The sequence below is a fragment of the Terrapene carolina genome, unplaced genomic scaffold (genome assembly GCF_002925995.2).
Source record: "Terrapene carolina triunguis isolate 2854851 unplaced genomic scaffold, T_m_triunguis-2.0 Scaffold69, whole genome shotgun sequence".
Classification (NCBI taxonomy): Eukaryota; Metazoa; Chordata; order Testudines; family Emydidae; genus Terrapene; species Terrapene triunguis.
In genome coordinates, this window is record NW_020664420.1 from 20,453,673 (window position 1) to 20,479,747 (window position 26,075).

General features: G+C 43.0%; 1 protein-coding gene across 1 annotated transcript in view; it reads right to left on the minus strand.

The window, feature by feature from the left end:
• Positions 1–16,129, minus strand: part of RICTOR (RPTOR independent companion of MTOR complex 2) — a 164,303-nt gene extending 148,174 nt beyond the window's left edge. Inside the window, exons 1-2 of the mRNA XM_026649060.2 lie at positions 16,066–16,129; positions 15,910–15,957 (exon numbers count right to left, since the gene is read on the minus strand). Coding sequence (XP_026504845.1) covers positions 15,910–15,957; positions 16,066–16,114 — 97 coding nt within the window. The 5' untranslated portion in view covers positions 16,115–16,129. The remainder of the gene's footprint in view (positions 1–15,909; positions 15,958–16,065) is intronic.
• Between the last annotated feature and the right edge of the window lie 9,946 nt (positions 16,130–26,075).

A 26,075-nucleotide genomic window follows, 5' to 3' on the forward strand; every position in this document is an offset into this window, starting at 1 on the left:
ACGGTTATAGGTCTACAATAAGACCATACAAGATGTATTATGTAGACAAGTTAATATGGGAAATGCTGCAATTCCCTTTGTCCTCCATTCTCCCCAAATATTAATTTTGTTGTATCTTTGTGTGTGGTCATTGTATGGAGAGACTGTATGAATGTGCATGTATATGTTTTCCCCAATTTAAGAGAGTCTGTGGTGAAGACAGCCTAGGTTGTTTTACTGATTTTTGTTTGCTTGTCTTACTTTTAACTATATGTATTGGGGTGAGAATTGACTGTGAGGAAGATAAAAAGAAAGGGGAGAAAGGGTTTCCATCAGCCACTTCTATGCCCACTTTCTTAAACGGTTTTGCACACGGGAAAAGAAGCTAGAGCTCCCACAGTCACTTTGTTCTTATTTGTTGTCTCATGTTGCAGATGGAAGACAGCTAGTTCGCGAGGTCATGGCAATGAAGAATTAGCTGGGCAAGGGAGTTGGTAAATAGAAGCATCTTCAAATCCATTTTAATTTTATTTACAACCAATAAATAAGTGTTGATCCTAGGCCCTATGCACCATTGAGATCATTAAAAGCACAATGTCACAGATTAGAGTTAGCAGCTTCTGCTCCCCCCTAAACCAGAAAATAAGAAAGTCGTCCAGATGTGAAAATCAAAGCGAAACACTACTCTGAATCACTCATAATCAACAGCCATTACTGCGCTCCTTTCTTCCCCATAATCTTGAGGAAAGAGATTGGCTTTGAAGTATGCTCAAGTACAACAAATTCAGGCTATTACAAACTAGACAAATAGGGTAAGAAGAATTACAAGATGATGGTTCCTCAAGGAAAATGTCCTCTTTTATAAGAATGGGGTTCTAGTGCCACTTGACTACAGCTGTGGCTAGGGTAGATAAAAATTTAGGATTTTTTTTTTTTAAATAATTTAAAAACCCAATTTAAGCAGAAAAATAACAGGACTTTTTAATTCAATTAAATTTGAAATTGACAACCTATGTTAACGCCTACATTTTAATCTATTAAAATCATTTAAACAAACAAATATTATGCAGTACATATTTGCTGACAAGTTTTAAAGAAAGTCAAAGCATTGTTGGAAGTCACTGGCTAAAACCTGGAACAAGAGTTTGTTGAGGTGCTAACTCAGATTTTGACAGCAGTAGCCTCTTCTGCAGGTGAACAGAGAATATTTTCTTCATTGTGGTTTACTCAACTACTTCAGTTCAATTACTAGTTCATTCAGAGCTGTGAAACCAATAGGGGGTTGAAAAAGTAGGAAAGCTTGTTTTCCTCTTCCAATCTATGAATTAAAAGTAAATGTGCAAGGGTGAGATCTATTGGCTCAAAAACCTTGAAGGACATGGTGACCAGAAATAATCAGTTCAGTTCACTAACTATAGAGAATAATACTTGCTTAGTTTTAAATGCAAAATAATGTTTTGATAAGAAAAAAAAACCCAGCATATTAAAAAGTTTATATATAGAGTACATGTAAGACTGTTATATAAAACAATTAAAATGCTGTTTTGTGCATTTTTAATTGAATTTGAAGTTATCTAAATACCACTTGACACAAGTCAAACAAAAAACTGATCTAGTAAATAAGAAATGCATCATCCACCATTCTGTAACTAATGAAAAATATAAAAATTAAGAATCTGAATAAATATAAACTGCTTATATAAATACATATAGATATAAGATATCCTCCTATTTTGCATAAAGGAGCACCAAATTTAGTGTAAAAGTTATATGTAGTTGCAAATGAATATGCTTTAATGGTTACCAACTAATGAGATTCAAACTTTCTTTAGGAAAATAACTAAAAAGTACAAATGCAAAATAATTAAAAAACAATTATTTAAATTAAGGTTTCCTGCGTACTGATTTTAATCAGTCCACCTCACTGTGATAGTATGGGAGGTGGTCATCTCAGACAGGTCCCAATTATTTAAGGTTTTATAACTCTGGGTGGAGAAGTGTTGGCTTTGAAACTAAAAGCATGTCTACACTTGCCATTTAAAGCGGAAAAAGTCCCCTTTTTGCGCAAAAACCGTGGGAGCGCCTACACTTGCCAATGACTTTTTGCGGTGAAACTCAGAAGTTTCACCACAGAAAGAAAACCACCTCCACAAGAGTCATACAGCTCTTACCGGTGATGCTTTTGCGGTGATGTGCAAGTGAAGACACATTCGTCCTATTTACATAGCTTTTAGCCTCTGCAGGATATCCCAAAGTGCCTAGGTGACCACTCTGGCCAGCAGCTCTGCTGCTTGGTAAACAGACATCCACCCCAAACCCTGTAAAGCCCCAGTAACTTTGAAACTCCTCTTCCTGTTTTCTTGGCAAGTGCTCACTTATCTAGCCAGGTGACAATGCCTGCTCCACGGAGCAAACGATCCCCTGCTTGGAGCAATGCTGAGCTACTGGAGCTGATCAGTGTTTGGGGAGAGAAGGCTGTGCAGGGCCCCAGGATGCCCCGCGATCACCCCCCCCCTTCCCACAACACCCATCATCAAAATGGAGAGAGCTGTACTGTGGGATAGCTGCCCTCAGTGCTCTGCTCTCATCAGCGATAGAAGTGCTGCAAATGTAAACACACTCTGATGCCGGTTGAAGTGAGTGAGTACACAAACCAGCGCTTTTCTTTCACCGCTTCACTATCGCGTTGAAACTGACAGCACAAAAACTCCGCAAGTGTAGACATAGCCTAAGAAGCAGCCAATGCAGATCACAGAGCACAGGTGTCATATGTCGCCAAGTGAAACACATCACATTATAAGAGAGCTGCCACATTCTCCCAACAAACTCAGTTTCCATTCCAGGTAGATTTAGGTATAGCTCCAAGCAGAGTGCCTTGTGACAGTCTAATCCTGATGTAACTAAGGTATACGTTACGGTAGACTATTAATAGTTTTAATGAATAAGCCTTGAGGATGGTAGAAAGTGCTTTGGTTTTAGGCTTCTTCTGCAATTCCCTTTGGCATCTCTTGTAAAATATGCAAAATTTCAATGTGGTTTTACCCTGAATGTCAAAAAAAAAAAAAAAAGCGCTCCCACAAGCTGACCACATTGCAGATCATACAATGCAGCAATTGGATTCGAAGCAAGAATTAATTCATGGAAGTCCTATGGTTTTTATTATACAGGAGGTAAGACTAGATGACCACAACGATCCCTTCTGGCCTTAAACTCTATGGGCTTGATTTGGGTATTTCGAATACTGTGTTGGGTGTTCCAACCATTATCTCCCATTTCAATACAGGTGCTATTCTACATCTAGATTAGCTATCTAGTTTGGAATTTAATCCCTATTGACTTTTATGATCATATGAATGAGGTCAGCATTTAATGTGACCTCCCTTTCCAATCAGGGTTCCATGTAACTCACAAAATGCTATTATCAAAACTATTAGAAAGGATTCTTAAATTCTCAGACCCCTTCTCACATTCTAGCTGTTTCTTCTGCCTGGAGGCCACCAAGGTTCAGGACTGAGCTCTGACAGGGTGGAGTTGGCAGTGGCCAGGACACCCCGTGAAGTACAAAACAATGATTGAGGTCAACATCTGTTACTTGTTCTTAGCCAGAAACAGAAGAGAAACTGGTCACCTGAACTCTTTCAGGGGGGTATGCAGTAAATTAACATAGTATGCCTCACTCAACCCTTCTGGCAAGTGTTAATTTTACCAGGAGAGAGGTACGAGGACTGAGGTAAACTCACTGAGGAAGGTGGCTCATTACTGCATCCAGATACAAGAGGAGTGGAGCTAGGATGAGCATTCCTGACGTAGGACCATCCAAGCCTCTGGCTGGATGTAAGCTTTATGTTCTTTGTTAACATAAGCCAAAATCCAAAGAGAGAGTTTTTTTGACTTGCACAACATGGGGACTTTGGGAGGAGGTTGGGTAAAAATCCTGATCATAAAGTGCATTAATATGACTTATTATTTGTTGTGCAGTAGCTCTCAAGAGCCCCCGGTCAGATTGGAACCATATTGCATTAGGCAGTGTAAAACCATAATAAAAGAAAATCTCTTGCATTTTGGGAATGCTAGGAAGCTCTTACATAGCATCTCAGCAATGGACAGTGCCCAGAAGATATGCACAGAAAGCTACACCAGCTTCACGTGAAGCAACGCACTCTGGGATGTCTTATCACACAGATAGCTGGGAGGAAGGAAGATGAGCCAAAGTGATGACAGACATGGTTGGGGACCTTGCCTGCTTTATGAACACTGGTTCAAAGCTAGTTACTCCAAGACAACGAGGTGCCAGCCTAGGCCTCTTGCAGGGGCAAAGCACAGTTAACTGCCATGTCTTTAACCATATGTTTGAGAGCCATTTTACCCAAATAACTGTAAGTTAAAACTTGTTCTAAACAGGTTGTTACGGATTAAATGTATTATAAATAATGAGACCCCCTTGGAAATAGAAATGAATAATGATTTGTTTTTCTTAATCAGATATTTCAGGTTATTTCAACAGGTTTTTTTTTTAAATATTTAGCTCTCTCTGAATGATAAAAAAGTTGTTTTTTTAAAAAAAGACTATTGAAACACTATTTTAAACAGTTAAATTATGATGTCTTGTGGCAAATATAGATACATCCTTCAAAATAAAAGAGTGAACCAAAAATATATTTTAAAAACTTATTTCTGATTGAAAATATCACTAAGTATACACTAATGCATTGTTTAGTGGGTCATGAGATTAGGAGTTCAGAGTTCTATAACCAGCTGTGCTAACATCTTTCCGGGACATCCTTGTTGATTATTTAGCCTCTCTATGCCTTAGTTTTCCTTTTAGTAGATTGGGGAAAAAAATACATGCTAGACATAGTGCATGTAAAAGCACTGTTTTCCCAGATGAAGACACATGGTTGGTGATACTAAGGGCTAGTCTACATTAGAATTGACACAGCGGCACAGCTGCATCAGTGGAGATGAGCCGTTGTAGCGCTGGTATTGAAGACACTCTATGCGGATGGGAAAGAACTCTCCCATCTGCATAACAAATCCACCTCTGCGAGCAGTCGTAGCTATGTCGTTGGGAGAAGCTCTCCCACTGACATAGCGCTGTATTCGCCAGCACTTAGGTCGGTGTAACTTACGTCACAAGAGCAATGGCTTTTTCACACCCGAGTGACATAAGTTATGCTGACATAAGTGCTAGTGTGTATCTTCTGTCTTATTGCTATTAAGTTTGGGGAACAAAAAGGATCATACTTCTGTGCTGGGAACTTGCCATCAAGTTTGGTAGGACTCTGGGCTGGTTTACTAAGTTTGAAATCGAAGCTTGGTTGGTGACTGCCTGTAGTAAGGTGCCCAGCAGTTAGAACTGCTCTACACTTAAAAATTAGATCTACCTATCTACTTTGCTCAGAGCTGTGGAAAAATTTCATATCATGAGCTCTGTAGTTAGGTTGATCTAGCCATTGTAGACACATAGAGGTCAACAGAAGAATTCTAGCACAGCTCTGAAGTGAAAATAGTGCAGATTTTCTGAACAGGTCAGTGATTGAAGGCAGCTGAGTTAGAGGGGGCGAGTAACACATTCCAGCTGGGGGAGGGACCCAGGCTTTAAAAAAAGCATTCAGGCTCCCAGGATATAGCTACACTGTATTTTAAAACCCATAGCAGCAAGCCTCATAGCCCTGATCTACAGACTCAGGATAACACTATGACACTAAAAACAGCTGTGCAGATGTTGAGGCTCAGGCTGGAACTCGGGCTTTGATGCCTGAGGATGAGGGGAGGGTTTCAGACCCTGAGCTGCAATATTTACACAGCTGTTAAACCATAATGTGATCCCGAGTCTGCAGACCCAGGCTCAGCCCTGGTCTACACGACAAACTTTGGTATAACTATGTCCCTCAGGAGTGTGGAAAATCCATACCCCATAGCAACACAGATATATCAACCTAACCCCCAGCGTAGACAATGCTACGTAAACAGGAGGCTTCTCTCGTCGACATAGCTACTGCCTCTTGGGGAGGTGGAGTACCTATTCCAACAGGAGAAGTTCTCCCATCGGCGTAGGCAGTGTCTTCACTAAATGCTACATCGGCACCGCTGCAGAGCTGCAAGCATAGACAAGCCCTTTGACTCGCTGCTCCGGGTTATAAAATTGTATAAATATACCCCTAGTGGCTGGTAAGATGAAAGCAGCAGGGAGACAGAGGCTATGTCCACACAGGGATAAAGAAAACCTGTGGCACGGCTGTGGCTGGCCCAGATCAGCTGACTTGGGCTTGCGTAGCTCAGGGGCTGAAAAAAATCACTGAAAAAAGACGTTCGGGCTCAGACTGGAGCATGAGCTCCAGGAACCCTCCACCCTTGCAAGGTCCCAGAGCTCAGGCTCCAGTCTGAGCCCAGACATCTACATAGCGAGTTTTCAGTCCCCCAGCCCGAGCCCCGCAAGTCAGCTGAGCCAGACCAACCGTGACCATGCCTCAGGTCTTATCTGTATGTAGACATACTCTAAGGGAATTAGGCAAGGATTTCCATCCCCCTCACCCCCCTCTTAACTTGCAGGTACTCTACAAGGAAGAACTCACACTGGGAGGAAAATGGTACATCGTCAGCCCCACTGCTAGCTCTTCCTCAGCCTGCACATGTGGGGGTCCTAGCCAAACAAGGCATCCTGACCCTGGAGGCTTCTATCCAGGTCCTGGTTTTGACTTGCATAGAATGCAGTTGCATGTTCCTACCAAGAAAAGTCAGGCAGGGGGAACCACCCAGCATGAGAGGCGTCTGTTGGTGGAGTTACTCAAGAAGCAGGTACGAGGGCTACAGGAGGAGGTAGGTCATCTATGTCACATCTGGGAGCGACATTGATGGAATGCATACAGAAATGCCCAGGTTGGTGGATGCTAGCCAATTAAAGAAGACTATAGCAGCAGCAGAGAAGGAAGCAGAACTAGCTGCTCTACTGGGGGGCGACTGGCAGCTGGCCATCTCAGGCAGTAGATAGTGCTCCATCCCCCACCCAAGACCACATCCAGGTCAAGAACTGGTATGCTGTATTGGCAACAAGAGGAGAGAATAAGACCCTAATGACTGAGGAAGAGGAGCCACCTGCCCTTAAGGCTGGGAGACTCACAGCCACCACACCCAGGAGGAGATATAGGGTGATGGTGACCAGGGACTCGCTTCTGAGGAGGACAGAGACATCCATCTGCTGATCTTATGGCCCAGGGTCCTACCTGGAATCTGCACCTAAGACATCATAGAAAGGTTGCAGAGACTCAGCTGTCCCACTGACCGCTACCCCACACTGCTCATCCATGTGGGCATTAATGATATTGACAGGTATAATCCTGAGCAGATCTGCAGTGACTCCAGGGCTCTGGGAGTGAAGGTGAAGGAGTCAGGGGGGCTGGTGGTGTTCTCAGCCATCCTCCTGGATCAAGGTAAGGGCCCCTGCTGGGACACATATATCCTAGAGATGAATGCCTGGTTGCACAGATGGTGTTGATGGGCAGGCTTTGGCTTCCTTAACCATAGGATGTTGTTCCAGGGAAGAGAACTGCTGGGAAGAGATGGAGTTCCCCATGACAAAGTGGAAGAGCATCTTTGGTCACTGACTTGCCAACCTAGCGAGGAGGGCTTTAAACTATGGGCTTGTCTACACAAACTGCTGCAGCAGCACAGCTGCGCCACTGCAGTGGTTCAGTGAAGACACTACCTACAATGACGGGAGAGGTTCTCCCATTGGCATAGGTAATCCTTCTCCCTGAGAAGCTACTCTGTGGGTTAGGATCGTTTAACTGCTTCACTTAGCGTGTGGATTTTTCACACCTCTGAGTGACATAGTTATACTGACCTGATTTCCTAGTGTAGACCTGTCCTAAGTAAAAAGGAGGTAGGGATCAGAGGGCTAGATGTTGGGGGTTGGAGGGAATGGAAAATTACAATACGGTCACAGGAACAAGAATGAAAATGGTGGGGAAAGTCTGCCAATTTCTTAGATGTCGATATACAAATGCAAGCAGTATGGGGAACAAACAGGAAAAACTGGAAGTATTAGTACATAAGCTACATTATGAATTATGACACCATTGAGACTTGGTGAGTTACATCTCATGTCTGGAATTATTGTATAGAGGGATATAACTTGTTCACAAAGGAAAGGCGGGGGGGGAGGTAGGAGGTGTTGCATCACACAGGCACCAACTTTTCAATGTGCCGGGGAGTACTCGACCCCTGGCTCTGCCCAGGCCCCATCCCCACTCCACCCCTTCCTCCAAGGCCTGCCCCACCTCTTCCCACCCCATTCCACCCCTCCCCCAGCATTCCACGCCCTCGCTACGCCCTCCCAAAGCCTCCTGCATGCCACAAAACAGCTGACTGCGGCAGGCGGAAGGCTTGGGGAGGGAGGGGGAGGCACTGATCAGTGGGGCCTGCAGGCGGGCAGCAAACACTGGGGGGTAGGCAGGGTGCTGCCGATGGGTGCTGAGCACCCACCATTTTTTCCCCCATGGGTGCTCCAACCCCAGAGCATCCACGGAGTCGGCGCCTATGGTACATCATACTAATGTTCTGAGGTCCAGAAGGAAGTGAGGCAGAGCAGCTGAAAGTCTCTGGGTAAAGATAAAAGGGAAAACATAGGGATGAAATCATGGTAGCAGTCTACTACAGACCACCAAATCAGGAGGAGGTGGAGGATGAGACTTTAGAACAAATAGAAATATCCAACACACTAAGCCTGGTAGTAATGGGGGACTAACTACCCCGATATCTGTTAGAAAAGTAATTCAGCAAAACACAAGATGTCCAATAAGTTCTTGGAATGAATTGGGGATATCTTTTTGTTTCAGAAAGTGGAGGAAGTAACCAGGGGGGCAGCCATTTTAGACTTCATTATGACTAAGAGAGTAATTGGTTGTGAAACTGAAGGTTGAAGGCAATTTGGCATCAACAATCTAAGGAAAGCAATTTTAAGGAAAAGAAGGAATGAGCAGCAGAACAAGGACAATGGACTTGAAAACAAACAAACAAAAAATACAGACTTTAACAAACTTAGAATTGGTAAGTAAGGTCCCATGGGAAGAAAATCTAGGGGGAAAGGGAGAGTATGCAGAGCCAAAAATCAGAAAGGCTAGCAATAAGAAGTTCTATAAATGCATTAGGAAAAGGAGAAAGATGAAGCAAAGTGTAGGTCCACTACTTAGTGGGGAAGGAGAGCTCATAACGGATGACATCCAGAAAGTTGAGGTGTTTAATGCTTATTTTACTTCAGCCTTCACTAAAAAGATTAATTGTGACCAGATATTTAAAAGAAAACAACAAGGGGAAGGAAATTACAGGTTACAGAATATTTAAATAAGGTGGATGTATCCAAGTCAGCAAGGCCTGATTAATTCATCCTAGGTACTTAAACTAGCCGCAGCAATATTGGAATCATTAGCGATTATATTCAAGAGGATAGGTGACGTACCAGATGACTGGAGAAGGGCAAACATAGTACCTATTTTTAGAAAGGGGAACAAAGATGACCTGGGAAACTATAGACTATCCAGCCTAACTTTGATATCTGGAAAGACTCTGGAACAAATGATCAAACGAACAGTTTGTAAGCACCTAGAGGACAACAGAATTATAAGGAATAGCCAACATGGATTTGTCAAGAACAAATCATGCCAAACCAACCTAATTTCCTTCTTTGACAAGGTTACTGACCTAGTGGACAGGGGAGGAAGGGTTTCTAGACAGGATAACTTAATTTTATTAATGCTCTGACATGGTCCTACATGACAGTCTCGTTAGCAAACTAGAAAAATGTTGTCTAGATGAAATTTCTATAAAGCGGTTGCATAACTGGTTGAAAGACCATACTCAAAGAGTAGTTATCAATGGTTCATTGTCAAACTGGGAGGACATATCTAGTGGGGTCCCAGAGAGATCAGTCTAGGTCTGGAACTATATAATTTTTTTCATTAATGACTAGGACAAAGCATGCTTACAAAAATCAGCAGATGCCCCTGAGTTAAGAGGGACTGCAAAAACTTTGAAGGCCCAGGATTAGAATTCAAAATGACCTTGATAAAGTGGAGAACTGGTCTGAAATCAAAAGATGAAATTAAATAAAGATAAGTGCAAAGTACTGTACTTAAAAAGGAAAAAATGCACAACTACAAAATGGGAAATAACTGGCTAAATCTGGAGGTTATAGTGGATCACAAATTGACTATAAGCTAACAATGTGATGCAGTTGCAAAAAAGGCTAACATCATTCTGGAGTGCATTAACAGGAGTTGTACATCTAAGACAATGGAGGTAATTTTCCCACTCTATTTGGCACTGGTAAGGCCTCAGCTGGAGTACTGTATCCAGTGTCCACTTTAGCAAAGCTGTGGACAAACTGGAGAGAGTCCAGGGGAGAACAACAAATATGATAAAAGGTTTAGAAACCCAATCTATGAGGACAGGTTAAAAAATTGAGCATTTATAGTTTTAAGAAAAGGAGACAGAGGGGACACCTGGTAAGGGTCTTCAAACATGTTAAGGGCTGTTATAAAGAGGGCAGTGATCAACTGTTCTCCATATCCTCTGAAGAGAGGACAAGAATTGATCAGCGTAGTTTAGAGGAAGAGAGACTCAGGAAAAACTTTCTAGCTATAAGGATAGTTAATCACTGGGAATACGTTTCCAAGGGAGGTTCTGGAATTCCCATCATGGAAGGTTTAAGAATAGGTTAGGCCAACACCAGTCATGGATGGTCTAGATACACTTGGTCCTGCCTCATGGGCTGGACTAGATAACCTTTCAAGGTTCCTTCCAGCCCTACATTTCTATGATTCTATGAAGGGCCTACAGAAGAGTCAAATACTGTTGCATTTTTAGTGCAAGAAAACATCTTTGACAAGGAGCACAGAATGGTTTTCACAGTGGTCTGACACGATGCTGCAATCATAGAACTGAAACACCTCCAGAAATAAAAATTGCCAAAGCACAAGGCATTTTCCCCCATTAGATTAGTATCAGATATTCAGTTGCACACACAGCCAGAATGCCTCACTGTTCCAATGGCCCAGAATGGAAAGTGGCAGCCTCAGCTCATTGCCAAATAGGATTGCTAACTGACTTGGATCTTGTCTGTGAATCTTACTAGTCAATATGAATGAATCAGTTAAAATTCTATTACTACAGTTCCCTTGGATATGTTGTATTAATTTTGCGCCAGGTTGTTTCACATCCTCAGCCAATGGCAACTTCATATTGGGTTTTCAGTATACATTTTGTTTGAAGTGCATTACAAGAATTAACAGAGGTGTTAAGATCAAATGTACTGAAATCAATTAGATTTTGTATGCTCTCTCTATTAAGGGCATGTACAACATGTGAAACCTGAATGTACAAAGTCACAAAGAGTTTCTGGCCATACAAAGCAACCATGCAAGTGTTTCACTTTATACACAAGTAGCCACACCGACTTCAGCAGTACCAATCATGAATGTGTTTGCAGCATTGGGAACTTAGTGGCTCATTTTGTTCTTACCCAGTTCAGTTTTAAGACCACCACAGTAGCAATCTACATTATATGTGCGGTAGCCAGCATTAAAAACAAAATACCACAAAACCGCTTTAATTTTTTATTAGACAGGTGCAAAAAAGTATGAGAAACTTTGTTTTTCCAGAACTAAAAAAAATAATTGATCTTGGTGACATTTTATTTTGTAAGTAAGTTATGTATGGCCTGAGACATGGTATGTCAAATTCCAGCCTAAAGGTAAGTAGAACTGCTTTATTACTAACTTCTCAAAACAGGGCTCAAAGCAAAAATTACCCCTTTTTTTTTTTTTTAAACTCTGTAAACCTGGAGCTACTCTGTTTCTCTTATACAATTACACATGAAATGGAAAACCTCATAGCCGTTGCTATAATTCCTGAAATATTTTTCTAACCAGTATCCTATTTCCATTATAGTGCACAGTCTATTTTGACCCTCTGCTTCCATCACTTCCCCACCACTCTACCTCCTTGTGAACATGCAGCTATTCACAGCATCAACATTAAGATCTTCTGAAGCAAAACATTTATATTACAGGCATCAACTCAACGCAACCAAGTTTATATACAAAATGCAACCCTCATTCTCTTCCACAGATCAAGAATTTTAGATAAGAACATTTCTGCCTTTAAACTTGGGGGGAAATATCAATGCTGCCAGCAGGGCAATTTGTTTTCCAACAGTCAGAGAAAAACCCAAAAAACAGATAAAAATATACACTAGTCCTCAACAATGGAAGTTTAACGATGTGTTAGCTAGGCAGTGGTTTTGTATTTGCCTGGCACATGGCTTATTGATGTTACTCCTGGGGGAATTCTGCACCACTGCGTGTGCGCAGAATTAATGTCCCCCACTTTCTTTGCACCCCTGCACAAAAATGACTTTCTGGCAGGGAAGCTGCAAGAGCAGTCACACACCACTCCCTAGCTGCCTAGGTACGTCGTTTCAGGCATCCGGAGCAGACAGCGGAGCGGTAAATCACAGCAGGGCTGGGGATGCCCCAGCCAGTGGCTCCTACCCTGAGCCAGGATCAGCTGCTAGTCCCAGCTGGGCTGGAGGGAGCAGGAGAGGACAAGACTTCCTCTTCCCCTGCAAAGAGTGGCTGGGGCTGTGTCAGACCCACCCCAGAAACCTTCCCCAGCTGCAGGAAGCTCAGCATCCTCCCCTGCTTCCTGCCCCCATCATTCCTCAGCTGCAGGGGGAGGGGTCACTGTACAGGGAGCTGCTCCCCCATCCACCCAACCCCCCGGCATCCGGACCTCTCATACCCAAACACCCCCGCCAAGCCTCACCCATACACCCAAACTCCCTCAGCCCTCCATACCTGAACCTCACCCCATTGAACCTCAACCCCTGCATCTGGAGCCCCCTGCACCCAGAAGCCCTGCCTCTGGACTCCCACCCCTGCACCCAGACCCCCCCCCACTGGGCTACCTGCACTCAAACCCCCACCCTGATGAGTCCTACCCCCCTGCACCACCCTGAGTCCCCACATCCTGACCCCCACACCACTGACCCCCAATTAGCTTCACCCAGATCTCCCCCCACCAAGCCCCACTCCCCCAGCACCCAGTCCCCCCTGCTGAGACCCCCACACCCAGACCCCTCCGCTGAGCCCCAACCACTTTCACCTGGAGCCCCTGCAGAGTCCCGTTGCCCCTGCACCTGGAACCCCCCCGAGCCTCTGTGCAGCTAGATCCCACACACACCTAGACCCCCACTGAGCTGCCTGTACCCAGATTGTCCCACACAGAATCCTCTCACCCCACACCTGGATCCCCCCACACTTGCATCCTGCCTGGTTGAGCCTGCCTGCCCCACACATGGTGTGCCTGGCACAGAGGGGCAGGGCCTCAGCGCATTTCTGGGGTAGGCCCAGGCCTTGTGCTGTGTCAGGGTCGGGTGCAGCCTCATCACTGAGTATGGGGTGGGGGTTGAGGAGGCTGCAGGATGATCTCCCACCTTTGTGCAGCCAGTGGCCTGTGCTCCCCACTGCCATGCTGGAGCCTATTTATTAATAGACAAATAAAACTTGCAGGATTTTAAAATATTGTGCGCAGAATTTTTAATTTTTTTGGCTCAGAATGCCTTCAGGAGTATTAATATGTAGCAAGTGTCTTTGTAGCATCCTAATATTTTGCCACAGAAAAGAACGTATGTTTATCAAGAGCCAGTCAGTAAACTTTGAAACAAATTAACACATACAGTAATTACGAGATGAAGTGTTTTTTTAAGCTATAACATGGTGACAGGAAGTCCAGAATAAATATGTCTTAAGTAGGGTGTCAAACGATAAAAAAAAAATTAACTGCAATTAATCACAAGATTAAAAATATTGTCACAATTAATCACAATTTTAATCGCACTGTTTAATAATAATCCAATACCATTTATTTAAATATTTTTGTGGGGGAGCGCACTGTCTCTTTAAGCAGAGTATTCAGGAGCCTGAACACGTTTTCAGCCAGCAGCAGCTGCTATTGGTAGCACTCACTCCCGCGCCAGCAGCAGACAGGTTCCCCCTTTCCCCGACCCCAGCTCAGCAGTGACTGGGAACATGGACGGGGCCCTCTCCCCAGCTCTGCGCAGCAGACAGGAAGCAGGCTCCTGGTCTGCAGCAGCTTGGCCAGGGATGGCTCCATGAGGCGCAGGGGGAGAGGAGACAGGAGCAGCAGTAGAGCAGGGTGGCAAGAGGATGGGCACCCATGCCCCAGAAGCACGCAGCAGCACCCTGGTGTGTGATTAATGCTCATTAAAAAAAAAACACATTAATGTGTTCTGAGATAATCACATGCGAAACTGCAATTGACAGCCCTAATTATTTTTTATTAGAAATATTTGCATTTTAAAAAAGAAAATCTTCAAGTAGAAGCATGAAGGGGCATAAAAATGTTTAGCATATCTGGCACATAATTACCTTGCAACTCTGGCTACAACCGTGCCAAGAGAACGCCTGTTCTCACTTTCAGGTGATGTTGTAAATAAAAAGCTGGCAGCATTATCTCCCATAAATGTAAACAAACTTGTTTGTCTTAGCAATTGGCTGAACAAGTAGCAGGACTGAGTGGACTTGTAGGCTCCAAAGTTTTATATTATTTTGTTTTTGAGTGCAGTTAAGTAAAAATAAAAATTAAAACAAAAATATTCTATATTTGTAAATTGCACCTTCACGATAAAGAGATTGAACCACAGTACTTATCTAAGGTGAATTGAAAAATACTATTTCTTTTATTTTTACAGTGCAAATATTTGGAATCAAAAATAAAGTGAGCACTGTTCACTTTGTGTTCTGTGTTGTAATTGAAATCAACATTTGAAAATGTAAAAAAAACAAAAATATTTATAATAAATTTAAATTGTTATTCTATTATTGTTTAACACTGTGATTAATTTTCTTAATCTAGTTAGTTTGTTTTGCATTAATCACTTGAGTTAACTATAATTGACAGCCCTTGTCTTAAGCACTGCAACTGATCATACTAGAACAAACCAGGTACATATGGGAAGAGATGGCTATACGATCTATCACAGCCACAAAATCATTCATTAGAAAATGCTGAAGCGATTCCAAGCACAACCTGATATACAACACTGCCAAAATGAGGTGGATCTGCAGGTTGATTTAGGGTGAGATTTGGGCTGGAGGGAGTAATGAGGGAGCCTCTGGAAAGACAACTGGAGTTTAGAGTACTGGCTAAATTAATAGAACTGTCCAACCCGCAAAAGATGTAAACAGCCCCATCTGCAGCCAGCAAATAATTACCCTGAAGAAAGGCCTCTAAAAAACAACTACAGAGGAAGGAGGTAAACGTACATCTACCAATAACCCATCGGGTCCCGTCCGTCCGTCCCCCCCGTCCCCCACCCCCGACACAAACAGAGGTGGGGGAGGAGAGCTCCACATACCTAGCAATACCCCCACCCCAGACCTCACCCCTTCACTGCAACAGCTGTGCAGACTGTAAGACTGAAAATAGCATCCCTATGTGACTGCAGTTTGGTTACACACTGAAGCACAAACTGATCCCCTGACTAGAAGTCTAGCGCCCCCCGCCCCCGACAGTACCAACCAGGACAGCGGACTAGCCGGAGCTCTGCTCTCACCTGGGACGCCATCACTATGGCAAGGCCCCTCCTTCCCACAGAGCAGTCACCTCCCATGGCTTTGGCGGACCCCCGGGACGCACCCAAGCCCCTCGCCCAGGGGAGGGGAGGGGCGGGACATGCCTCCCCCGGCCCCAGCCCCTGGCCCCGCCTTAGAGGCAGGGTTTCACCCACCTCCCATGGGGTAGGGATGGAGCTGGACTCCTAGGGCACCAGCGATCCCCCAGCCCGGCCTCCCCAGGGCCCGGCCCGACCCAGCCCACCCCCGGCACGGGGCGCCCCCCGGCCCCGCTTACCTCGGCTGAGATCAAGCGGGACATTCTCCTCGCCGCTGTCATTCCGACCTGTGTGGGGGGGAGAAGCGGAGAGCCCGTTAGCCTGGGCGGGGAGGGAGTGACGGGGCCAGGGGAGCAGCAGCGGCGCCTCCCGCCGGGCCTAGCCGGGCTCCTTACCTCGGATGCGGAGGTGCCTCAGCGAGCGGGCGCGGAGGCTCACCGCCATGTTTACGGCCCCGCAGTCACAACACCGGAAACCTCGCCCTCTCTCGCGAGGAGACCGAGCCGCCGCCGACTCCCGCGGCCCCCGCCGGCCTGTCGCGAGGGGGCGCGGGAACGCGCGGCGGCGAGGAGCGGGGTGGGCGGTGGGGCCTGGCGCCGTTGAATGACCCCGGCGTGCCACAGGGGCCCTGGCTGAACTCCCCCTCCGCTCCCCTCCCCTCCCCCGCCTTTAGAGAGGAGGCGGGCAGGACACCCACACATCGCCCCGCCCCGCCCCGGCTAGGGGGCTTTCCCTCAGCCCCCTCCAGGGGGCGTTTCCCTCCATTCGCTGCCCCCTTTTCCCACCAGGGCAGGGGGGGGTCTCTTCACACTCTGCACATTGGCACCATTTACCCGTGAGGGCAGCCGCCTTCAGTGATGTGGGCTTCCCTGGCCCCCCAGCTTTGCCAGCAGGGTTGGGGGCCTCTTTGTAGCGCCTAGCTCGTTCCCAAACCTTTGTGTGCTGTCTGCTCCCCTCCCTCCTCCAGCCACTTCAGTCTTTCACAACATTGCAACCCCCCAGCATTCAAAAATCCTGAGATTTGACTTAAAATTGTGAGGGTTTTTTTATATAAATGTTGGGGGGGGGGGTGTTAAGTGCTTTCTGGGGTGATTTGTCTACTGGGTACACTTGAAACACATGTTCATGCTCCTCTGCAACCATGAGGGCTGGCAGCTTTTTTTCCTTTTTCTTTCTTTTTTTAAATTGGGAGCTGGAATTCTCACTGAATTCCAGGAGCTAGGGCTTTAAAAACACCTACTGTCCCCAGCCTCACAACAAAAATCACAACAATTGGTAAAAGTCAGTGTTGCCAACAAGTCACTAGACTGGATTGCTGCTGTTTAAAATACTTTCGCAGCCTTGTAACTTTAACAGACTTCTCCGGCAGCTTTACCTCTGACCTGCTAAGTGGTGAAAATGAAAGTGTTGATGAAAAGGCCCCAAATGGCAGATTCAAAGAAACAGTTTATAAAACTCCAGATGGCCCCTGTCTACTTACCCTGTTGTGCTGCCTTCAATCCAATTCTACACCTTTGTAGAATATGTGGCAAAATGCCTTCTTTTCCGGAGAGCTTGCAGTGCTGGAAGCTAACTTCCTACATAACTGTTCAGCCACCCCATCTAAAGATGTTGCTTGAGTTTGTCAAGTGACATTACTTTTTTGACTCCCATCACAAAAACTCCAGACCTTCTATACCCCCATGCCTGCCCTATTCAGGCAAAAGCCTAAATAAGTAGAAGTGCTTTACAGCATGCGCTGAAGGTCAGGAAACTCTGCTTCTGAAGGATCACAGATGAAGCAAGTTCTCAGTGAATGGCTCTAACGTAAGAACACCAATGTCCTGATATTTCAATCTCTGCTACCTTGAATGTCACAAGTAGGGTTGCCAGTTTTGGTTGGATGTATTCCTGACGGTTTCATCACATGACATGAACTTTAATTAAAGATTAATATTTAATTCCTAGAGATTCCAGGACAATCCTGGAGGGTTGACAACCCTGGTCTCAAGTGATCTTAATTGCTGTGATCACTAATGGAAAGAAAGCCACACAGCCAGGATAGAAAATCATATGGAGCTGTATGGATCAAGGTGAACACCTTGAATTGCATCTGCAAGCAAATAAGAAGTTAGGACAGTGGCTCTCAAACTTTTTTACTGGTGACCCCTTTCACAATAGCAAGCCTCTGAGTGCGACCCCCCCCCTTATAAATTAAAAACACTTTTTAATATATTTAACACTATTATAAATGCTGGCAGCAAAGCAGGATTTGGGGTGGATGTTGACAGCTCGTGAGCCCCCATGTAATCACCTCGCAACTCCCTAAGGGTTCCCAACCCCCAGTTTCAGAACCCGTGAGTTAGGATAATAACTTTGTGCCCTGCAGCTGATACTACTAACTAAGCAGATTACCAGCCATTGTCCTCTCTCTGAAGTCTACCCAGCACCCCTGGGACAACTGGAAGGCTAGAGGCATCCTGTATTCTGAACTTTGGGAAATTATGGCTATACTTCAATAGCAGGAGAGTCAATATCCATCCTCTCACCGTGCTTCTTCTCATCCTAGCCCTTTTTCCCACTGTACACCTAGAAATCAAAAGAGGCGATCATCCAGGTTTAACAAAATGTAGACAAGGTGCATATCAATAGCATTGCCACACAAAACTTTTCATAATTTACCCTGGTGACAATGCAACTTTGGAGAACCCTAAAATAGAGAGCTCTTGGGTCAATAGACAATGTTCCAATACCTCCCTTTGAGATCATACATAGAAGAATGAAATCACTCAAGCAATCTCATCTACCCCAGGCAGTGTCTGCCAATGATTCAACAGAGCCTTGGTGTCCATACTAAAGCCACTTAAGATTTATTTCAATCTCCGGAGTCCATCAATCTCTATCAGTGGACATGACTTGTTCCTGTGAATTTTTATTTTTTTAATTGACTAATCTCATCCAACAGCAGGCCCTGATCCAAAGCTTATTGAAGTCAATGAATGCTCACATGGATTTCAGTAGGCTTTGGGTGGGGCCCATAGGGCCTGGAAAGATTTAATTTAATTTCATATATAAATTATGTGGGACCAAGCTATAAACTGCATTTGTAAGTGATTTTTCTACCACTTTTGCAGGGAGTATAGCAAGATAATGCAGTTATTAAAAGAATAATGTCAAGCAGTTTACATCCACAATTTCACTTACCTTAACATTATAATCTGGTAGAAAATATCCTCTATATTTTAAACATTTGACTTTTAAATCCACCTATTTGTGAAAAATAGCTGTTTATTATACAGAAGAAGAGTTTACAAGACTTAGCACACAAGCCACGACATTAAGCTATGAACACATACATTTAAAATAATAGCATGAGTCTCCTCAGGTGAGCTCTGCACTTCTCAAAGTGCAGTTTTACTCTGAAAAGTGTCTATATAAAAATGGCACCTTTTTACTCAATAGATCATCATCCTTTCTGTATTTTTTTTAATCAGATCTTCAACCAGTACTGGCATCTCCTCCTGCTAACTTTAGTGACTAAAATGAGTTTTGACTACTGTTTGCAGCATGGCCACCCGGGGGGGGGGGGGGCGCAAGTGGGGCAATTTGCCCTGGGCCCCAGAGGGGCCCTGCAAGACCTGGCCGAGAATCCCTTTCCTCACCCAGCGGCAGTCCGGGTCTTCGGCGGCGGGGGGCCCTTCAGTGCTGCCGAAGACGCGGCGCGACTGAAGGACCCCCCGCCACCGAAATGTCGCTGCCGCCGCAGACTCAGAGCACCACCCGGTGAGTACAAGCTCCCCCGCTTTGCCCCAGGCCCCCTGAATCCTCTGGGCTGCCCTGGTTTGCAGAGCAAACATAGCAAAAATCAAATGAGCAACAGGTTGTATTCTACTCACACATCATCAACAGAATTATTTACTGAATTTCAGTCAATTACACACCTGTGCAAATCAATTGAAGGCAACAAATGGCACAAATGTAACTGAAGGCCTAATTTAACTTTCAGTACCTTTATTGTAATTGTATAGGATAGGAAGAACCTCAGAACAACTCTCACAGCCCAAGCTGAGCTTGCTGGACTAGCAGATCTTTAAAAAAAAATCCTTTTGCTTGTAAACTGAGCACTGATATGAAAATCGTCTTGTCTTTACAGGGATTCTGGCAAGCATGTTTGATACAAAAAATATGACTATACCATTAAAATTGACTTCCATCTTCTTTGTTAACTTTTAAAAATTAACTTAATTCTTCTGTAAACCATGGGATTGAGAGCTCTGGATATCAAAGTCTGATCTATCCATAGAACCGGGGCAATGTAGTTCTCACTTACTCATACAGCTTTGTCAATATACCTCACACTTTAGCCTGTAAATGTGAGAGAAGGCGTCAGGGTTACAGTGTCAATTGCACCTTAGACTCTTAGTCCCTCTTGAGTGCACTGTGTACCCCTGAGAGAACTACATTATAACACCTCACTATAGATCGAATGATACAGTACAACCACTCTTAAACTGGCTCTCTTGGCTGCAGCCCCTTGATTTTCAACCATATTAACAACATAGGCCCAACTTGATTTTCGCACCTGTTTTCCTCCAGGAGCCTGTGACAGTATAACTTTGCAGTTACACAGAAATGGCATCTTGAAAACAACGCATTATTTATTCACTCCTCAAAGCTATAAAACACATAGAGCAAAGAGTAAAACCAATAAAAGGCCCACACACATGGGTCTTTTTTATATCTTTGATCCTAGGTTCAGCCTGAGGAAGGGGATAATCTACTCTAGCCTGGATGAAGCCAAACAGGGAATATTCCTCCTTAGTTCCCCCCACCTTTGTTTCTTCAAGGAGCTTTATCTTTGCCATTGTTTTGGTTCTTGTTAGGGCTGTCAAGTGATTAAAAAAATTAATTGCGATTAATCACGCTGTTAATAATAGAATACCATTTATTTCAATATTTTTGGATGTTTTTACATTTTCAAATATGTTGGTTTCAATTACAACACAGAATACAAAGTGTACAGTGCTCACTTTATATTTATATTTATTTTTATTACAAATATTTGCACTGTAAAAAACAAAAAAATAGTATTTTTTAATTCACATAATACAAATACTGTAGTGCAATCTCTTTATCATGAAAGTTGAACTTACAAATGTAGACTTCAGTATAAAAAATAACTGCATTAAAAAAAACACAATGTAAAACTTTAGAGCCTACATGTCCACTCAGTCCTACTTCAGCCAATCACTCAGACTAACAAGTTTAGTTACAATTTGCAGGAGATAATGTTGCCCGCTTCTTGTTTACAATGTCACTGAAAGTGAGAAAAGACGTTCGCACAGCGCTGTTTGTTGCCGGTGTCGCAAGATGTGCTAAAGATTCATATGTCCCTTCAGGCTTCAACCATCATTCCAGAGGCCATGCATCCATACTGATGATGGGTTCTGCTTGATAACAATCCAAAGCAAAGCGAACTGACGCATGTTCATTTTCATCATCTGAGTCAGATGCCACCAGCAGAACGTAGATTTTCGGAGTCAGATGCCACCAGCAGAAGGTAGGTTTGGGTTCTGTAAGCTTCACACCTTGTCCCTCTCAGATTTTGGATAACACTTCTGATTCTTAAATCTTGAGTCGAGAGTGCTGTACCTATTTTTAGAAATCTCACATTGGTACCTTCTTTGCATTTTGTCAAATCTGCTGTGAAAGTGTTCTTAAAACGAACATGTGCTTGGTCATTATCCGAGACTGCTATAACATGAAATATATGGCAGAATGTGGGTAAAACAGAGCAGGAGACATACAGTTCTCCCCCAAAGAGTTCAGTCACAAATTTAATTAACGTATTTTTTTTAATGAGCATCATTAGCATGGAAGCATGACCTCTGGAATGGTGGTTGAAGCACGAAGGGGCATACAAATGTTTAGCATATCAGGCACATAAATACCTTGCAACGCCGGCTACAAAAGTGCCATGCGAATGCCTGTTCTCACTTTCAGGTGACATTGTTAATAAGAAGCGGGCAGCATTATCTCCCGTAATTGTAAACAAACTTGTTTGTCTTAGCGATTGGCTGAATAAGAAATAGGACTGTGTGGACTTATAGGCTCTAAAGTTTTACATTGTTTTGTTTTTGAGTACACTTATGTAACAAAAAAAAATCTATATTTGTAAGTTATTCTTTCACTATAAAGAGATTGCCCTACAGTATTTGTATGAGGTGAATTGAAAAATACTATTTTTTATCATTTTACAGTGTAAATATTTGTAATAAAAAATAATAATATAAAGTGAGCACTTTGTATTCTGTGTTGTAAAAGAAATCAATATATTTGAAATTGTAGAAAAACATCCAAAATATTTAATAAATTTCAATTAGTGTTCTATTGTTTAACAGTGCGGATAATTTTTTTAAGTTAATCACATGAGTTAACTGCGATTCATTGACAGCCCTAGTTCTTGTGGGTTCCCCCTTTATAGCCTCCTTTGATTTAACTGGTGGCCTACAGGCACATTAATATCAAACAGATAACCAGAGGGATATATGCTATTTATAAAAAATACTACACATAACTTCCTCACTCTCCAAATATGGTAATTTCTATTTCCGTATCCAGCCAATCCTGGGCCTTTCTGAAAATGGCAAAAAAAGAGTGCAGTTGTGATAATGGTTTCATGATATGGAATTGTGTTCACTAGGAAATGTACCAGGATTAATTCATTTCACACAGGCCACTAAAATGCCATGTAATGGCATTTAGTCACTACTAACCTCTGGTCTGTATTTGAACCCAGGTGTGCTGAAACTCTGGGTGCTGGGGGTTGGTAACAACCAAATACAGGGTTTTTGCTTTCAGCACTCCCATTATAAATATTGTTCCAGCACCCTTGTTTGAACCTGTGAGCTACAAATTATAAACTATTAATCCCATTACCAGTGCCATACAGGCACTCACTCACTTGTGTTAAAAAGAACTCCACCACTATTCTCCCAAAAAATAGGGCTAGTTACAAAAGAGTAACTTTTTAACTGTCAGATAATGTTTTGCTTTGTCATTGCAGTACAAGTCAGTCAGTCAGCAGAGGGAACACAGTTTAACCAATGAACTCCACTCTGCTAACAAAACCAGAAATCGCCTATGATGATGACACACAAAGCAGTGTCATAACCAATGGGAGCCATATTTATTTCCGCTCCATCAAAGACAAGGGGAAAATCAATGTTTGCGAAATAAAAAAAAGGTTGAGGTTTTATTTTTAAGCTTCAGTTATTACAAAGAGAGTAAATGATGAAAAGTACAGTAGCTTTAACTTCCACTTGGATATTTGCCAAATCTCCACAGAAGCATGCTACAGAATGAGTCTGCTTCCCAATCCAGTGACTTGTGAAGCTCATGCCCTGCAAAGAGCAGCCTTCTCAGGATTGGGAACAGCACTACTTGGATCCTTTTGTACTGCCTGCTCTCCTCTTGTTTAACAGCTAATGCAGAAGAAAAAAATGATGACATTGATCTGAGGGCTCGTGCACATGAGAAAGCTTTAGCTGTTAAACAAGTATAATTATACCAATATAGTTAAACTGCTATCATTATGCAGGTGTAACGCTCCACGTGGACACTCTTATTCCAGAATAAGATTGGTGCTTTTTTGTGTGTGTTTAGTTTAAACCCCTTTCAAAGAGACATGCCTCAGATTCAGCAAAACAGCATGACCTAATTGGATGTGATATCAAAGCAGCACTTTCAAAGTTTGTCATTCTTTAAAATAGGAACAATATACAGTCCTTACTGATTGCAACCAGGTAAAATATAAGTATTCCTTTACTGTCTAGTTATGGAGAAAAAATAATTTTAAAAATGCACATAACCATGCAGTATAAAATATAAAAACAGCTTAAAGCTTTTCAAGTGATACAACAGGTCTTGCTAACTTACTGTGTGGTTTGGTTAACTGTTGCTTAATGCATTCATGCATTTATCAGTCCATTTATGTAAAGTTATTCATGGCATTCTGTATCACATAAGCTCTGAAAAGCTGCAGATATTGAGTCTGCCCGTGGTTGACATATTAATAATGGAAATTTGCTCTGAGGCCAAAGACTTTAAGAAACAAAACTATTATATGGCTTGAGATTTAAAGTGTTGCCACAGAGAGGAGGATGTATATAAATGGGGCTCTTCACTGACCCAAATTGGAAATCACCTGATTCAAACTTTAGTGACTGCAGAGACAATTTTCTTTTAAATTTTGAGTCTATTTTTCTGAAAGCTGCAGTCACAACTGCAGAAGCCTTTGATTATGTGCTTGGGTAGTGACTGGCAAAATGCTAACAACATATTTATACCAATTTTCTTTTACATTCATATAACTGTATGGAAATGGATGAACTCCCTGAGTTTGCTTACTGGACTCAACATACAACATGAGAACAACCTTCATACAGTGAGTACAAAATGGCTTATTGTGACCATCCACTCTAGTAATGAAAGGGGTAGAAAAAAGTAATGGGATGCAAAAGAAAACACCTGATACTTTGTATTGTTTTTCAGCTGGCCCCAGTGAGACATATGGTTATGGCTTTCTTACACCTTATACCTTCTAGCTAGGGGTAGGCAACCTATGGCACATGTGCCGAAGGCAGCACGCGAGCTGATTTTCAGTGGCATTCACACTGCCAAGTTCCTGGCCACTGGTCCGGGGGGCTCTGCATTTTAATTTAATTTTAAATGAAGCTTCTTAAACATTTTTAAAACCTTATTTACTTTACATACAACAATGATTTAGTTATATATTATAGACTTATAGAAAGAGACCTTCTAAAAACGTTAAAATGTATTACTGGTACGCGAAACCTTAAATTAGAGTGAATAAATGAAGACTCGGCACACCACTTCTGAAAGGTTGCCGACCCCTGCCTTATAGCCTCCCCGTTTGAACTCTGAAGGAAGTTCCCCACGTGATAGTGAGAGAAGTAAAGTGCATTTGGCCTAATTTCAGATTCTGTTGGATAAATGGAATGAAACTCAAAATAGTAGAATCATAGTCCTCTTTAGTGGTTGCTGAATCATGGAGCCTCTGCTGCTGTCACCCACTGAGTTAAGAATCTTGCACAAAAAGAGTCTTTAAACAGCACAGCCATAAAAAATATGAATGTGCAGGGGCCAGGGACACAGGAGCAGGTGAGCAGTGAAGAGGGATCAAGAAAGCAAGGGACAAAGAAGCAGAAGAGCAGGGGACAGAGCATCATGGTCAAAGAATCAGGGGACAGTGGAACAATTAATAGTGATAGAAATTAGGAGAGCAAAGGATAGAGACAGGGAGAAGAATTGGACAGAGAAGCCTACAGCATGGGGCAGCGCCCCTGGCAGGGAGGGAAAGGAGTATGGTGCCAAAGAGATAGCACCTCTTCAAATCAACACAGAAACAGGAGACTGCAAAAGACTTGGAAATAGTGTCCAAAGTAGAAGAGCGAGCTGGGGAGAGTGTCCAAAGTGGTGCCTGGAGAGCTGGCAGAACAGGGAGCTAGGGAATGTGGCCCTTCCATCAGGAAGAAAAGGAGACAGGACTCTCAGTTTGTGTGTGCATATTTTGGAAATAGTTCACACTTAAAATGCATGCATACAAATGGCAGAAGCAAGGAGCTTTTCCTGCTAAGAGTTTGAAAATCAGAAGTCAAGCCAAAAAAGACTTAGAAAAAAAAGCCAGGTTGAGGGTTTTTTTTTTATTGGCTCATAATGCTCGTGCTTACCGAGTTGGCAATATTGCTGCTCTCAGGCTGTTGCTTTATCTAAGGGACATTGTAAATGTCCTATTCAAACAGCAGCAAAATCCCCCAAAACAAACAACCCCTATGTTGATATCAGGGCCCGGGGAATGTAGATAATACAATTTTAGGATTTTCCCCTATTTTTTGTTGCATTCAAGAATATCCTGTAAATTCTAAGATTTTGTTTTAATACAATTGTTTTATAAGGTTGCAGCCACCCAAGCATAAATAGATATGCTATGCAACTGGTATGCATAAAACTGACCCCAATTCAGTGAAAAACTTACGCATGTGATTACCTTATATTTAACATTGAAGTCATTTGGACACCCAAAATTAGTGAACACTTTTAACAATCTTGGCCTTCCTCTGTCTATACCTCCTTTCCTCATCTCAGAAATAGGGATTATAATATTTTCCTATCTACCAAGAGAATTGTGAGATAAATTAATTAATATTCATGAGTATCTCAGATTTTATTGTGATGAGAGCCATAGAGAAACCCAGAGGAAATAAATAATTCTGTATTCAGTGCAGGGTTTGGAAAGTGTGCGGTAAATAAATCAGGGGCCACTAATTGAATGATGAGGATTGAACAGTTCCCTTAGTTGTTATACCAATAAAATAAAAACCAGCAGGATCTTATTAAGAGGGAT